Here is a 16,402-nt window from a genome sequence, read left to right as displayed (position 1 = left end):
TTTACCCTATTCCAATTTGTTTTTAGATGTGTTGCTGCCATCAAACTCAAAATAAGAATATATTTTTCATAAAACAATGAACTTTGAGTTTCAACAGTTATGTTGTCTTTGGTATATTTTCATTTAAATATGAGTGATATGTAAATCATATTTATTTTTGTTACATTTTACACAGCATCGCAACTTTTTGGGAAACAGTGTTGTAACTTTAATAATGTCTGAAGCTGAATGAGGAAACACACCCTGACAAACAGCAGTAGAGAGGCGGAGCCAAACTGGAAACACTAGATTCAAGGTCACTTTAAAGTGAAAGTGAAAGTTAGTTTGAGAGACAGCAGACCTACAAACAAGACGAACCTCTCTTTCTTTCTGAAGATAAAATAAACTTCAACTGTTCTTCCTCAACACCTGAGTCCAACACTGGTGAGTACAGCTGATCAGATTTATTGTTTCAACAATCAGCATCAACACAAAACTTACAGCTTCATTCAAACAGGAAGTTCAACTCCTTTCATTTCATACCGACTCCTCGTGTCACATTAACTCTGTGAAGTTCAGCTGTAGAACAGAAGAAACAATAGAAGAATATTTGTCTTCATAACTCTTTTTAAAATGATGTTTTTCCCTCTTTGACTTTTGTCCTCAGACTGCAGACATGTCTGCTGCCAGCTGTCTTCTCTCTGAGGATCAGTTTCTGTGCTCCATCTGTCTGGATGTGTTCACTGATCCAGTCAGCACACCATGTGGACACAACTTCTGCAAAAACTGCATCACTCAACACTGGACCGTTACCGACAGGTGTCAGTGTCCCATGTGTGAAGAGAAGTTCGACACTAGACCTCAGCTGAGAGTCAACACGTTGTTCTCTGAGATGGTTGCTCAGTTCAGACATGAAGCTCAACAGAAAGCCAGCAGCAGCAGCTCAGAGCAACAAGCTGCCAAACCAGGAGAAGTTCCCTGTGACGTCTGCACTGGAACCAAACTGAAGGCCCTCAAGTCCTGCCTGGTGTGTCTGACCTCCTACTGTGAGACTCACCTGCAGCCTCATCTGACAACGTCCAGCCTGAAAAGACATCAGCTGACGGAGCCTGTGGAGAACCTGGAAGGCAGGATGTGTACGAAGCACCATAAACCTCTGGAGCTGTTCTGTCAGACCGACCAGACATGTGTCTGCATGCTCTGCTCTGTTTTAGACCACAAGACACACGAGTTGGTTCCTCTGAGCGAAGAATCTGAAGGAAAGAAGGCAGAGCTGGGGAAGACAGAGGCTGAGATTCAGCAGATGATCCAGAAGAGACGACTGAAGATTGAGGAGCTCAAAGAGTCGGTGAAGACGAGTAAAGCTGCTGCAGACAGAGAGAAAGCAGAAGGTGTTGAGGTGTTCACTGCTCTGAAGGAGGCGGCTGAGAGAGGCCTGAACGAGCTCATAGAGGAGATCCAAGAGAAGCAGGAAACAGTAGAGAAACAGGCTGAAGGTTTCATCACAGATCTGCAGCAGGAAATCTCTGAGCTGATGAAGAGGAGCTCTGAGGTGGAGCAGCTCTCACGCTCTGCAGACCACCTCCACCTCCTCCAAAACTTCTCGTCCCTGACAGCTGCTCCACCCACCGAGGACCGGACAGAGGTCAGCATCCGTCCACCATCATATGAGGGGACTGTGGTGAGAGCTGTGGTTCAGCTGGAGGAGACGCTCAGGAAAAAGAGGAAGCTGCTGTTTGAGGCCGAGCTGAAGAGACTCCAGCAGTCTGCAGTGGACGTGACTCTGGATCCTGATACAGCACATCCTAACCTCATCCTGTCTGATGACGGGAAACAAGTGAACCATGGTGACGTGAGGAAGAATCTTCCAGACAACCCAGAGAGGTTTTCTTTCTGTGTTTGTGTTTTAGGAAAACAGAGTTTCTCTGCAGGCAGGTTTTCTTTTGAGGTTCAGGTCAAAGGAAAGACGGAATGGGATTTAGGTGTGGTCAGAGAGTCGATCAACAGGAAGGGAAGCATCATAGCAAGTCCTCAGAAAGGTTTCTGGACTATATGTCTGAGAAATGGAAATGAATACAAAGCTTGGGCTGGTCCTCCAGTCCGTCTGAGTCTTGGGTCTGGTCCTGAGAAGGTGGGGGTGTTTGTGGATTATGAGGAGGGTCTGGTCTCCTTTTATGATGTCGATGCTGCAGCTCTTATCTACTCCTTTACTGGCTGCTCCTTCACTGACAAACTCCTCCCATACTTCTGTCCCTGTCTTAATGAAGGTGGTAAAAACTCTGCACCTCTGATCATCTCTCCTGTCAATCAAACTGTCTGTTCTGTTTCATGATGAAGCGTCTCCATCAGTGAACGTACTTATTAAAAAGGTTCTCTGTGATCCGGTCTGTGGGACTGAGGGTGAGGGAAATGTGTCTCCTCTGATGTCCAGTATGTCCCCACTGTTTCCTGTCTGATGTGATGATGCAGCATTAAAAGTCATGATGTCCTGAGCTGGAATGTTTCTGTCAGAGTGTCAGAAAGCTTCAGAGTCACAACATCAACACGTCTGAGCAGGAAACACGTTTTCTCTGCAGGTTGAAGGTTTTTCTGTTTTTTGATGAAGAGATTTTACAATCAAATGTAACATAATGTGATGTAATAACTGCAGCAGTGAGAGGCAGGTACGAAACATCAACATGTTGGGGTGTTTACGGGCTACGTGTCATATTATTGATCAGTTAATGTAGGAAACAATCAGCAGATTAATCAATCATGAGTGTCAGTACACTGACAGACGATGTACGTGTTTTTAAATTTGTCCAATAAAGCAGATTCTTAAAATAATATCTGTTTTCAGCCTCCACTGTTTTTATAATGATCAATATTATATCGTTCAGTTTGTTAAAGTATTTTATTTTGAAACTTTTTAGCCTGGTGTATTTCCCCTCTCTGTCCAGCAGAGGGGATCAGAAAAGCAGCCATTAGGTAACAACTTGAACACCTCAACTTCCTGTTTACATCCAGGAACAACTAGAGAAGAGTCTGTGGTGGAAAGTAACTGAGTACATTTACTGAAGCACTCAAGTACAATTTGGAGGTATTTGTACTTTATTTGAGTACTTCCATGTTCATCTACTGTCTCCTTTCACTCCACCACATTTATCTGACAGCTTCAGTCACTTTTCACGTGAAGATTTGTCACAGTGGACGAAATAAACTGTTAAAATCCAACGATTTGTTTAAACATAAACCTTCAGTTTGTTTATTTGAAGTCATTTTGTAAAACTGATCTCTGAGCTGCAATAAACTCAGTGAGACACAGGAAGGAGGAAACAAACCCTGACAGACAGAGTTGCACAGGGACTCTTTAAAGGAGTAATCTCTCGGAATGAATCCACTTTCATTTGTACACTAGGGGGCGGTATTTAGTCAATGTAGTTTCCAGCAGTCTGCCTTCAGATTGGTGTTACACTTAACTCTGTCCCCCATCAGATTGAGTGATCAACAGTGTTGATGAGGTTAGTTTGGTTTACAAGGAGAATCGTAACTATTAACCCAACTAACTGCTAGTGTGTGTGTGTGTGTGTGTATTCACCTCATCTTCAACATGACACACGGGTCGCTTTTAATCAAGTAGTCCAGTGACTAAAATAAACAGCTCGGTGTCTCATGACGCTGTGATTGTAATGATTCCCTCTGTGTAGTCGGTGTTTTTAGTACCGGCTCCTGAAGAATACTAACCTGAATTTCTGTCCGACGGGGAAACCTAAAATAAGTGCATAGTACCAGCAGTAGAAGAGAAACTTTTGTTTGGAGAACAGTTTTTCTTTCCGATGGTTTGTTAACTTTTTTTTTAATTTAATTTTTTTTTGTAGAAAGTGTTGCATCATTTTGGTGGCAGCTCTGGAATAACTTGGAAACGACAGCCAGCAGACGAAGCACTGACGGTGTGACAAAATGTCACCTTTAGATAAATGTGGGGACTTCAGTCGATTATCTGACACAAAGGAACGTTAAAGTTTTTAAAACTGCGAGCAGTGGCTCATTTTCCTCTTGCAGTGCATTCTGGGTTTAACATGCAAGAGTGTTTCTTGTTTTAAATCCTTAAAATGCTTAGAATTTTAATGGAGTCTGGTCGCAGACAGCTCATTCCAGAGATTTGTGCCAACTCGGCGTGTCATGTGACGCAGCTAACGGGCGACGTGCAGCCGGCAGAACGACACTCATTTAAAGCAGCTCTTCGTCTTGTGTCTCAGGAACCGGATGGCTCTGCTGCCCAGTCAGGCCTTCTACCTGCTCATCAACAAAAGCGGGTTGGCCAGCATGTCGCTCACCATGGCGCAGGTGTACAAAGATCACCAGGACGAGGACGGCTTCCTCTACATGACCTACGCCTCGCAGGAGATGTTCGGACACTGACGGCGTCCTGCTGCAGATTTTAGTCCCCGTTGAAGGCTGCTGGTCTCCACCTGCTGTACATACAAAAATAATGTGTATATATTGTAATATTGTACATGTTGATGGGCGTTTTAATGAAGAATGTTGATCCAATAAATGACATGTTGAAAATATTGGCTGGGTGCAGTCTGATGCTTCAGGAGGATCATGTTTGATGTCATAGATGTTAATATGATTTGAGTGTCCGTTATGAATGTTATTAAAAATTCAGCCATCATCAGCATTTTGTGTGTAAATGCTTCATCCAGGTCTCACTGGAAAATTCACATTGACTTCTTTTCAATGAACAATTAATGGTTTTAAACAAATTTCTTTCATGTCTTTTCCAGGACGACCATCTGTCATGATCTGAAACTTCAGAAAAGTTTCCTCTCTCCATCTTCACTTCTGAGAGACTCTGCCTCTCTGAAATGCTCTTTTTATACCCAATAATGTTGCTGATCTGTTGCCAGGTAATCTAATTAGTAGTGAGATGTTCCACCAGGTGTTTTTTTTTTTTTTTTTTTTTTTTTTTTTTTTAACTTTACGCAACTTTTCCAGTCTTTTGTTTACCCTATTCTAAAAATGTGTTTAGATGTGTTGCTGCCATCAAACTCAAAATAAAAACATATTTTTCATAAAACAATGAACTTTGAGTTTCAACAGTTATGTTGTTGTCGTTGGTATATTTTCATTTAAATGAGTGATTTGTAAATCATATTTATTTTTATTACATTTTACACAGCATCCCAACTTTTTGGGAAACAGTGTTGTAACTTTAATAATGTCTGAACCTGAATGAGGAAACACACCCTGACAAACAGCAGCAGAGAGGCGGAGCCAAACTGGAAACAGGAGATTCAAGGTCACCTGAAAGTGAAAGAGAAAGTTAGTTAGAGAGAAGGCAGAGCTGCAGTCCGGACGAATCTCTTTCTTTCTGAAGATAAAATGAACTGAATCTGTTCTTCCTCAACACTTGAGTCCAACACTGGTGAGTACAACTGATCAGATTTACTGTTTCAACAACCAGCATCAACACAAAACTTACAGCTTCAATCACTTTTCACGTGAAGATTTTTCACAAGGGACGAAATAAACTGTTAAAATCCAAGGATTTGTGAAAACTTAAACCATCAGTTTGTTTAGTTGAAGTCATTCTGTAAAACTGATCTGTGAGCTGCAATAAACTCAGTGCGATACAGGAAGGAGGAAACAAACCCTGAAAGACAGAGCTGCACAGTCACTCTGTAAAAAACAGTAATCCCTAGGAATGAAACCACTTTGATTTATACACTAGGGGGGGGTGTTGAGTCAATGTACTGCTTCCATCAGTCTGCCTTCAGATTGGTGTTACACTTAATTCTGTCTCCCATCAGATTATATGACCAACAGTGTTGATGAGGTTAATTTGGTTTAGAAGGAGAATCGTAACTATTCATCCAACTAACTGTTCACAGCATGTGACACACAGCAAACATGAGGATACTACTACTACAGGGTAACTCTGGTTAAGAATCATGTCTCTGCTCTGCTTATTGATCAGATGGTTCCACTGTCTGTTCGACTCCAATCGCTTTTCTTGCGCGTTTGGATTTACTTTTCCGCCGCAGATAAAACCCCTCCTACGTGTGTGTGTGTGTGTGTGTGTGTGTGTGTGTGTGTGTGTGTGTGTGTGTTGCCAGGTAAACTAATTTACTAATTAACCTAATTAGTAGTGAGATGTTCCACCAGTTGTTTTTTTTAGCCTTATACAACTTTTCCAGTCTTTTGTTGACCCTGTTTCAACTCGTTTGAGATGTGTTGCTGCCATCAAATTCTTAAAACAATAAACTTCCTCAGTTTCAACAGTTGATATGTTGTCTTTAGTCTATTTTCATTTAAATATGAGTTTATATGATTTTGTAAATCATCACATTTATTTTATTTCCATTTTACACAGCATCCTAAAGTTATTTGGAAACAGTGTCGTAACTTAAATAACGTCTGAACCTGAATGAGGAAACACATCCTGACAAACAGCAGCAGAGAGGCAAAGCCAAACTGGAAAATCTAGACTCCAGGTCACATTAAAGTGAAAAAGTGAAAGATAAAGTTAGTCAGAGAGACGGCAGAGCAGCAGTCGAGTCAAATCTCTGTTTTTGTATCTGAAGATAAAATAAACTTCATCTGTTCTTCCTCAACACCTGAGTCCAACACTGGTGAGTACAGCTGATCAGATTTACTGTTTCAAAAACCAGCATCAACACAAAACTTACAGCTTCAATCAAACAGGAAGTTCAACTCCTTTCATTTCGTACCGACTCCTCGTGTCACATTAACTCTGTGAAGTTCAGCTGTAGAACAGAAGAAACAATACAAGAATATTTGTTTTTATAACTCTTTTTAAAATGATGTTTTTCCCTCTTTGACTTTTGTCCTCAGACTGCAGACATGTCTGCTGCCAGCTGTCTTCTCTCTGAGGATCAGTTTCTGTGCTCCATCTGTCTGGATGTGTTCACTGATCCAGTCAGCACACCATGTGGACACAACTTCTGCAAAAACTGCATCACTCAACACTGGACCGTTACCGACAGGTGTCAGTGTCCCATGTGTAAAGAGAAGTTCAACACTAGACCTCAGCTGAGAGTCAACACGTTCATCTCTGAGATGGTTGCTCAGTTCAGACATGAAGCTCAACAGAAAACCAGCAGCAGCAGCTCAGAGCAACAAGCTGCCAAACCAGGAGAAGTTCCCTGTGACGTCTGCACTGGAACTAAACTGAAGGCCCTCAAGTCCTGCCTGGTGTGTCTGACCTCCTACTGTGAGACTCACCTGCAACCTCATCTGACAACGTCCAGCCTGAAAAGACATCAGCTGACGGAGCCTGTGGAGAACCTGGAAGGCAGGATGTGTACGAAGCACCATAAACCTCTGGAGCTGTTCTGTCAGACCGACCAGACATGTGTCTGCATGCTCTGCTCTGTTTTAGACCACAAGACACACGAGTTGGTTCCTCTGAGAGAAGAATATGAAGGAAAGAAGGCAGAGCTGGGGAAGACAGAGGCTGAGATTCAGCAGATGATCCAGAAGAGACGACTGAAGATTGAGGAGCTCAAAGAGTCGGTGAAGACGAGTAAAGCTGCTGCAGACAGAGAGAAAGCAGAAGGTGTTGAGGTGTTCACTGCTCTGAAGGAGGCGGCTGAGAGAGGCCTGAACGAGCTCATAGAGGAGATCCAAGAGAAGCAGGAAACAGTAGAGAAACAGGCTGAAGGTTTCATCACAGATCTGCAGCAGGAAATCTCTGAGCTGATGAAGAGGAGCTCTGAGGTGGAGCAGCTCTCACGCTCTGCAGACCACCTCCACCTCCTCCAAAGCTTCTCGTCCCTGACAGCTGCTCCACCCACCGAGGACCGGACAGAGGTCAGCGTCCGTCCACCATCATATGAGGGGACTGTGGTGAGAGCTGTGGTTCAGCTGGAGGAGACGCTCAGGAAAAAGAGGAAGCTGCTGTTTGAGGCCGAGCTGAAGAGACTCCAGCAGTCTGCAGTGGACGTGACTGTGGATCCTGATACAGCACATCCTGAACTCATCCTGTCTGATGACGGGAAACAAGTGAACCTTGGTGATGTGAGGAAGAATCTTCCAGACAACCCAGAGAGGTTTTCTCAATGTGTTTGTGTTTTAGGAAAGCAGAGTTTGTCTGCAGGCAGATTTTACTTTGAGGTTCAGGTTAAAGGGAAGACGGACTGGGATTTAGGAGTGGTCAGAGAGTCGATCAACAGGAAGGGAGACATCACACTGACTTCTCAGAAAGGTTTCTGGACTATATGTCTGAGAAATGGAAATGAATATGAAGCTAGTGCTGGTCCTCCAGTCCGTCTGAGTCTTGGGTCTGGTCCTGAGAAGGTGGGGGTGTTTGTGGATTATGAGGAGGGTCTGGTCTCCTTTTATGATGTCGATGCTGCAGCTCTTATCTACTCCTTTACTGGCTGCTCCTTCACTGAGAAACTCCTGCCATACTTCGGTCCCTGTCTTAATGAGGGTGGTAAAAACTCTGCACCCCTGATCATCTCTCCTGTCAATCAAACTGCCTGATCTGTTTCATGATGAAGCGTCTCCATCAGTGAACGTACTTATTAAAAAGGTTCTCTGTGATCCGGTCTGTGGGACTGAGGCTGAGGGAAATGTGTCTCCTCTGATGTCCAGTATGTCCACACTGTTTCCTGTCTGATGTGATGATGCAGCATTAAAAGTCATGATGTCTTGAGCTGGAATGTTTCTGTCAGAGTGTCAGAAAGCTTCAGAGTCACAACATCAACATGTCTGAGCAGGAAACACATTTTCTCTGCAGGTTGAAGGTTTTTCTGTTTTGTGATGAAGAGATTTTACAATCAAATGTAACATAATGTGATGTAATAACTGCAGCAGTGAGAGGCAGGTACGAAACATCAACATGTTGGGGTGTTTATGGGCTACATGTCATATTATTGATCAGTTAATGTAGGAAACAATCAGCAGATTAATCAATCATGAGTGTCAGTACACTGACAGATGATGTATATGTTATTAAATTTGACCAATAAAGCAGATTCTGAAAATAATATTTGTTTTCAGCCTCCACTGTTTTTATAATGATCAATATTAAAATGCTGAGATTGTTAAAGTGTTTTATTTTGAAACTTTTTAGCCTGGTGTATTTCCTCTCTGTGTTCAGCAGAGGGCAACAGAACAGCAGCCATTAGGTAACAACATGAACACCTTAACTTCCTGTTTACATCCAGGAACAACATGAGAAGAGTCTGTGGTGGAAAGTAACTGAGTACATGTACTGAAGTACTCATGTACAATTTGGAGGTATTTGTACTTTATTTGAGTACTTACATGTTCATCTACTGTCTCCTTCCACTCCACCACATTTATCTGACAGCTTCAGTCACTTTTCACGTGAAGATTTTTCACAGTGGATGAAATAAACTGTTAAAATCCAACGATTTGTTGAAACTTAAACCATCTGTTTGTTTATTTGAAGTCATTTTGTAAAACTGATCAGTGAGCTGCAATAAACTCAGTGAGATACAGGAATGAGGACACAAGCCCTGAAAGACAGAACTGCACCGGCACTCTTTAAAAAAAAAAGTAAACCCTGGGAATGAAACTACATTGATTTGTACACTAGGGGGCGGTATTGAGACAATGAAACTTCCAGCAGTCTGCATTCAGATTGGTGTTACACTTAACTCTGTCCCCCATCAGATTACGTGACCAACAGTGTTGATGAGGTTAGTTTGTTTTAGAAGGAGAATCGTAACTATTAACCCAACTAACTGTTCACAGCATGTGACACACAGCAAACATGAGGATACTACTACTACAGGGTAACTCTGGTTAGGAATCATGTCTCCTCTCTGCTTATTGATCAGATGGTTCAACTGTCTGTACGACTCCAATCGCTTTTCTTGCGTGTGTGTGTGTGTGTGTGTGTGTGCGCGCTTGTGTGTGTGTTTGTGTGTGGTGACCTCATCTTCAACATGACACACGGGTCGCTTTTAATCAAGTAGTCCAGTGACTAAAATAAACAGCTCAGTGTCTCATGACGCTGTGATTGTAATGATTCCCTCTGTGTAGTCGGTGTTTTTAGTACCGGCTCCTGAAGAATACTACCCAGAATTTATGCCCGATGGGGAAACCTAAAATAAGTGCAAAGTACCAGCAGTAGAAGAGAAACTTTTGTTTGAAGAACAGTTTTTCTTTCCGATGGTTTGTTGACTATTTTTTTTTATTTTTTTTGTAGAAAGTGTTGCATCATTTTGGTGGCAGCTCTGAAATAACTTGGAAACGACAGCCAGCAGACGAAGCACTGACGGTGTGACAAAATGTCACCTTTAGATAAATGTGGGGACTTCAGTCGATTATCTGACACAAAGGAACGTTAAAGTTTTTAAAACTGCGAGCAGCGGCTCATTTTCCTCTTGCAGTGCATTCTGGGATTTACATGCAAGAGTGTTTCTTGTTTTAATTCCTTAAAATGCTTTGAATTTTAATGGAGTCTGGTCGCAGACGGATCATTAGAGATTTGTGCCGACTCGGCGTGTCATGTGACGCAGCTAACGGGCGACGTGCAGCCGGCAGAACGACACTCATTTAAAGCAGCTCTTCGTCTTGTGTCTCAGGAACCGGATGGCTCTGCTGCCCAGTCAGGCCTTCTACCTGCTCATCAACAACAGCATGTCGCTCACCATGGCGCAGGTGTACAAAGATCACCAGGACGAGGACGGCTTCCTCTACATGACCTACGCCTCGCAGGAGATGTTCGGACACTGACGGCGTCCTGCTGCAGATTTTAGACCCCGTTGAAGGCTGCTGGTCTCCACCTGCTGTACAAACAAAAATAAAGTGTATATATTGTAATATTGTACGTGTTGATGGGCTTTTTAATGAAGAATGTTGATCCAATAAATGACATGTTGAAACTATTGGCTGGGTGCAGTCTGATGCTTCAGGAGGATCATGTTTGATGTCATAGATGTTAACAAGATTTGAGTGTCCGTTATGAATGTTATTAAAAATTCAGCCATCATCAGCATTTTGTGTGTAAACGCTGTGTCCAGGTCTCACTGGAAAACTCACGTTGACTTCTTTTCAATGAACAATTAATGTTTTTAAACAAATTTCTTTCATGTCTTTTCCAGCACGACCATCTGTCATGATCTGAAACTTCAGAAAAGTTTCCTCTCCCCATCTTCACTTCTGATAGACTCTGCCTCTCTGAAATGTTCTTTTTATACCCAATAATGTTGCTGATCTGTTGCCAGGTAACCTAATTAGTAGTGAGATGTTCCACCAGGTGTTTTTTTTTTTTTTTTTAGCTTCACACAACTTTTCCAGTCTTTTGTTTACCCTATTCCAAAATTTGTTTAGATGTGTTGCTGCTATCAAACTCAAAATAAGAATATATTTTTCATAAAACAATGAACTTTGAGTTTCAACAGTTATGTTGTGTTTGGTATATTTTCATTTAAATGAGTGATTTGTAAATCATATTTATTTTTATTACATTTTACACAGCATCCCAACTTTTTGGGAAACAGTGTTGTAACTTTAATAATGTCTGAACCTGAATGAGGAAACACACCCTGACAAACAGCAGCAGAGAGGCGGAGCCAAACTGGAAACACGACATTCAAGGTCACCTGAAAGTGAAAGTGAAAGTTAGTTAGAGAGACGGCAGAGCTGCAGTCGAGACGAATCTCTGTGTTTCTTTCTGAAGACAAAATAAACTTCATCTGTTCTTCCTCAACACCTGAGTCCAACACTGGTGAGTACAGCTGATCAGATTTACTGTTTCAACAACCAGCATCAACACAAAACTTACAGCTTCAATCAAACAGGAAGTTCAACTCCTTTCATTTCGTACCGACTCCTCTTGTCACATTAACTCTGTGAAATTAAGCTGTAGAACAGAAGAAACAATACAAGAACATTTTTCCTTATAACTCTTTTTAAAATGATGTTTTTCCCTCTTTGACTTTTGTCCTCAGACTGCAGACATGTCTGCTGCCAGCTGTCTTCTCTCTGAGGATCAGTTTCTGTGCTCCATCTGTCTGGATGTGTTCACTGATCCAGTCAGCACACCATGTGGCCACAACTTCTGCAAAAACTGCATCACTCAACATTGGACCGTTACCGACAGGTGTCAGTGTCCCATGTGTGAAGAGAAGTTCAACACTAGACCTCAGCTGAGAGTCAACACATTGTTCTCTGAGATGGTAGCTCAGTTTAGACATGAAGCTCAACAGAAAGCCAGCAGCAGCAGCTCAGAGCAACAAGCTGCCAAACCAGGAGAAGTTCCCTGTGACGTCTGCACTGGAACCAAACTGAAGGCCCTCAAGTCCTGCCTGGTGTGTCTGACCTCCTACTGTGAGACTCACCTGCAGCCTCATCTGACAACGTCCAGCCTGAAAAGACATCAGCTGACGGAGCCTGTGGAGAACCTGGAAGGCAGGATGTGTACGAAGCACCATAAACCTCTGGAGCTGTTCTGTCAGACCGACCAGACATGTGTCTGCATGCTCTGCTCTGTTTTAGACCACAAGACACACGAGCTGGTTCCTCTGAGAGAAGAATCTGAAGGAAAGAAGGCAGAGCTGGGGAAGACAGAGGCTGAGATTCAGCAGATGATCCAGAAGAGACGACTGAAGATTGAGGAGCTCAAAGAGTCGGTGAAGACGAGTAAAGCTGCTGCAGACAGAGAGAAAGCAGAAGGTGTTGAGGTGTTCACTGCTCTGAAGGAGGCGGCTGAGAGAGGCCTGAACGAGCTCATAGAGGAGATCCAAGAGAAGCAGGAAACAGTAGAGAAACAGGCTGAAGGTTTCATCACAGATCTGCAGCAGGAAATCTCTGAGCTGATGAAGAGGAGCTCTGAGGTGGAGCAGCTCTCACGCTCTCCAGACCACCTCCACCTCCTCCAAAGCTTCTCGTCCCTGACAGCTGCTCCACCCACCGAGGACCGGACAGAGGTCAGCGTCCGTCCACCATCATATGGGGGGACTGTGGTGAGAGCTGTGGTTCAGCTGGAGGAGACGCTCAGGAAAAAGAGGAAGCTGCTGTTTGAGGCCGAGCTGAAGAGACTCCAGCAGTCTGCAGTGGACGTGACTCTGGATCCTGATACAGCACATCCTAAACTCATCCTGTCTGATGACAGGAAACAAGTGAACCATGGTGATGTGAGGAAGAATCTTCCAGACAACCCAGAGAGGTTTTCTTTCTGTGTCTCTGTTTTAGCAAAACAGAGTTTCTCTGCAGGCAGATTTTACTTTGAGGTTCAGGTTAAAGGGAAGACGGACTGGGATTTAGGAGTGGTCAGAGAGTCGATCAACAGGAAGGAAGACATCAAACTGATTCCTCAGAAAGGTTTCTTGACCATATGCCTGAGAAATGGAAATGAATACAGAGCTTGTGCTGGTCCTCCAGTCCGTCTGAGTCTTGGGTCTGGTCCTGAGAAGATGGGGGTGTTTGTGGATTATGAGGATGGTCTGGTCTCCTTTTGTGATGTCGATGCTTCAGCTCTTATCTACTCCTTTACTGGCTGCTCCTTCACTGACAAACTCCTCCCATACTTCAGTCCCTGTCTTAATGAAGATGGTAAAAACTCTGCACCTCTGATCATCTCTCCTGTCAATCAAGCTGCCTGATCTGTTTCATGATGAAGCGTCTCCATCAGTGAACGTCCTTATTAAAAAGGTTCTCTGTGATCCGGTCTGTGGGACTGAGGCTGAGGGAAATGTGTCTCCTCTGATGTCCAGTATGTCCCCACTGTTTCCTGTCTGATGTGATGATGCAGCATTAAAAGTCATGATGTCCTGAGCTGGAATGTTTCTGTCAGAGTGTCAGAAAGCTTCAGAGTCACAACATCAACATGTCTGAGCAGGAAACACATTTTCTCTGCAGGTTGAAGGTTTTTCTGTTTTTTGATGAAGAGATTTTACAATCAAATGTAACATAATGTGATGTAATAACTGCAGCAGTGAGAGGCAGGTATGAAACATCAACATGTTGGGGTGTTTATGGGCTACATGTCATATTATTGATCAGTTAATGTGGGAAAAAAATCAGCAGATTAATCAATCATGAGTGTCAGTACACTGACAGATGATGTATGTGTTTTTAAATTTGACCAATAAAGCAGATTCTGAAAATAATATCTGTTTTCAGCCTCCACTGTTTTTATAATGATCAATATTATAACATTGAGATTTTTAAAGTGTTTCATTTTAAAACTTTTTAGCCTGGTGTACTTCCTCTCTGTGTCCTGCAGAGGGCTTCAGAACAGCAGCCATTAGGTAACAACATGAACACCCCAACTTCCTGTTTCCATCCAGGAACAAGGTGAGAAGAGTCTGTGGTGGAAAGTAACAGTACATTTATTGAAGTACTTAAGTAAAATTTGGAGGTATTTTTACTTTTCTTGAGTACTTCCATGTTCAGCTACTGTCTCCTTCCACACCACCACATTTATCTGACAGCTTCAGTCACTTTTCACGTGAAGATTTGTCACAGTGGATTAAATAAACTGTTAAAATCCAACGATTTGTTGAAACTTAAACCATCAGTTTGTTTATTTGAAGTCATTTTGTAAAACTGATCTGTGAGCTGCAATAAACTCAGTGAGATACAGGAAGGAGGAAACAAACCCTGAAAGACAGAGCTGCACTGGCACTCTTTTAAAAAAAGTAATCTGTGGGAATGAAACCACTTTGATTTATACACTAGGGGGCGGTATTGAGTCAATGTAGCTTCCATCAATCTGCCTTCAGATTGGTGTTACACTTAACTCTGTCCTCCATCAGATTACGTGACCAACAGTGTTGATGAGGTTAGTTTGGTTTAAAAGGAGAATCGTAACTATTAACCCAACTAACTGTTCACAGCATGTGACACACAGCAAACATGAGGATACTACTACTACAGGGTAACTCTGGTTAGGAATCATGTCTCTGCTCTGTTTATTGATCAGATGGTTCCAGTGTCTGAACGACTCCAATCGCTTTTCTTGCGTGTGTGTGTGTGTGTGTGTGTGTGTGTGTGTGTGTGTGGTCACCTCATCTTCAACATGACACACGGGTCGCTTTTAATCAAGTAGTCCAGTGACTAAAATAAACAGCTCGGTGTCTCATGACGCTGTGATTGTAATGATTCCCTCTGTGTAGTCGGTGTTTTTAGTACCGGCTCCTGAAGAATACTACCCAGAATTTCTGCCCGATGGGGAAACCTAAAATAAGTGCATAGTACCAGCAGTAGAAGAGAAACTTTTGTTTATAGAACAGTTTTTCTTTCTGATGGATTGTTGACTTTTTTTTTTTTTTTTTGTAGAAAGTGTTGCATCATTTTTGTGGCAGCTCTGGAATAACTTGGAAACGACAGCCAGCAGACGAAGCACTGACGGTGTGACAAAATGTCACCTTTAGATAAATGTGGGGACTTCAGTCGATTATCTGACACAAAGAAACGTTAAAGTTTTTAAAACTGCGAGCAGCGGCTCATTTTCCTCTTGCAGTGCATTCTGGGTTTTACATGCAAGAGTGTTTCTTGTTTTAATTCCTTAAAATGCTTAGAATTTTAATGGAGTCTGGTCGCAGACGGATCATTACAGATTTGTGCCGACTCGGCGTGTCATGTGACGCAGCTAACGGGCGACGTGCAGCCGGCAGAACGACACTCATTTAAAGCAGCTCTTCGTCTTGTGTCTCAGGAACCGGATGGCTCTGCTGCCCAGTCAGGCCTTCTACCTGCTCATCAACAACAGCATGTCGCTCACCATGGCGCAGGTGTACAAAGATCACCAGGACGAGGACGGCTTCCTCTACATGACCTACGCCTCGCAGGAGATGTTCGGACACTGACGGCGTCCTGCTGCAGATTTTAGTCCCCGTTGAAGGCTGCTGGTCTCCACCTGCTGTACATACAAAAATAATGTGTATATATTGTAATATTGTACATGTTGATGGGTGTTTTAATGAAGAATGTTGATCCAATAAATGACATGTTGAAACTATTGGCTGGGTGCAGTCTGATGCTTCAGGAGGATCATGTTTGATGTCATAGATGTTAACAAGATTTGAGTGTCCGTTATGAATGTTATTAAAAATTCAGCCATCATCAGCATTTTGTGTGTAAACGCTGCGTCCAGGTCTCACTGGAAAACTCACGTTGACTTCTTTTCAATGAACAATTAATTTTTTTAAACAAATTTCTTTCACGTCTTTTCCAGCACGACCATCTGTCATGATCTGAAACTTCAGAAAAGTTTCCTCTCCCCATCTTCACTTCTGAGAGACTCTGCCTCTCTGAAATGCTCTTTTTACACCCAATAATGTTGTTGATCTGTTGCCAAGTAATCTAATTAGTAGTGAGATGTTCCACCAGGTTTTTTTTTTTTTTTTTTTTAGCTTTACACAACTTTTCCAGTCTTTTGTTTACCCTATTCAAAATTTTTCTTAGATGTTTTCCTGCCATCAGACACAAAATA

General features: G+C 42.6%; 3 protein-coding genes across 3 annotated transcripts; all 3 read left to right on the top strand.

Moving 5' to 3' along the window:
* Positions 1-553: 553 nt before the first annotated feature.
* On the top strand, positions 554-2,311 carry LOC138208651 (E3 ubiquitin-protein ligase TRIM21-like). The gene has a single exon (XM_069166714.1). The coding sequence runs from the start codon at positions 656-658 to the stop codon at positions 2,309-2,311; it is 1,656 nt and encodes a 551-aa protein (XP_069022815.1). The 5' UTR covers positions 554-655.
* Positions 2,312-5,306: 2,995 nt separating this feature from the next.
* Positions 5,307-8,923, top strand: LOC138208935 (E3 ubiquitin-protein ligase TRIM21-like). Its single transcript, XM_069167181.1, has 2 exons — positions 5,307-5,389; positions 6,820-8,923. Exon 2 carries the CDS (start codon positions 6,829-6,831, stop codon positions 8,470-8,472), a length of 1,644 nt encoding a protein of 547 aa, XP_069023282.1. The 5' UTR covers positions 5,307-5,389; positions 6,820-6,828; the 3' UTR covers positions 8,473-8,923.
* A 2,954-nt stretch (positions 8,924-11,877) lies between these two features.
* LOC138209104 (E3 ubiquitin-protein ligase TRIM21-like) lies at positions 11,878-13,974 on the top strand. Its single transcript, XM_069167470.1, has one exon. It carries the CDS (start codon positions 11,925-11,927, stop codon positions 13,566-13,568), a length of 1,644 nt encoding a protein of 547 aa, XP_069023571.1. The 5' UTR covers positions 11,878-11,924; the 3' UTR covers positions 13,569-13,974.
* Positions 13,975-16,402: the final 2,428 nt, after the last annotated feature.

The sequence above is a fragment of the Embiotoca jacksoni genome, unplaced genomic scaffold (assembly GCF_022577435.1).
Source record: "Embiotoca jacksoni isolate LCO1_2020_lvr unplaced genomic scaffold, fEmbJac1.0.p SCAF_4, whole genome shotgun sequence".
NCBI lineage: Eukaryota > Metazoa > Chordata > Actinopteri > Embiotocidae > Embiotoca > Embiotoca jacksoni.
The sequence above is the reverse complement of the archived record's forward strand: the minus strand, read 5'-3'. Positions and strand labels throughout refer to the sequence as shown.

Excerpts from the sequence above, each read along its gene's own strand:
- LOC138208935 (XM_069167181.1), top strand. The coding sequence starts at position 6,829 with ATGTCTGCTGCCAGCTGTCTTCTCTCTGAGGATCAGTTTCTGTGCTCC.
- LOC138209104 (XM_069167470.1), top strand. The coding sequence starts at position 11,925 with ATGTCTGCTGCCAGCTGTCTTCTCTCTGAGGATCAGTTTCTGTGCTCC.
- LOC138208651 (XM_069166714.1), top strand. The coding sequence starts at position 656 with ATGTCTGCTGCCAGCTGTCTTCTCTCTGAGGATCAGTTTCTGTGCTCC.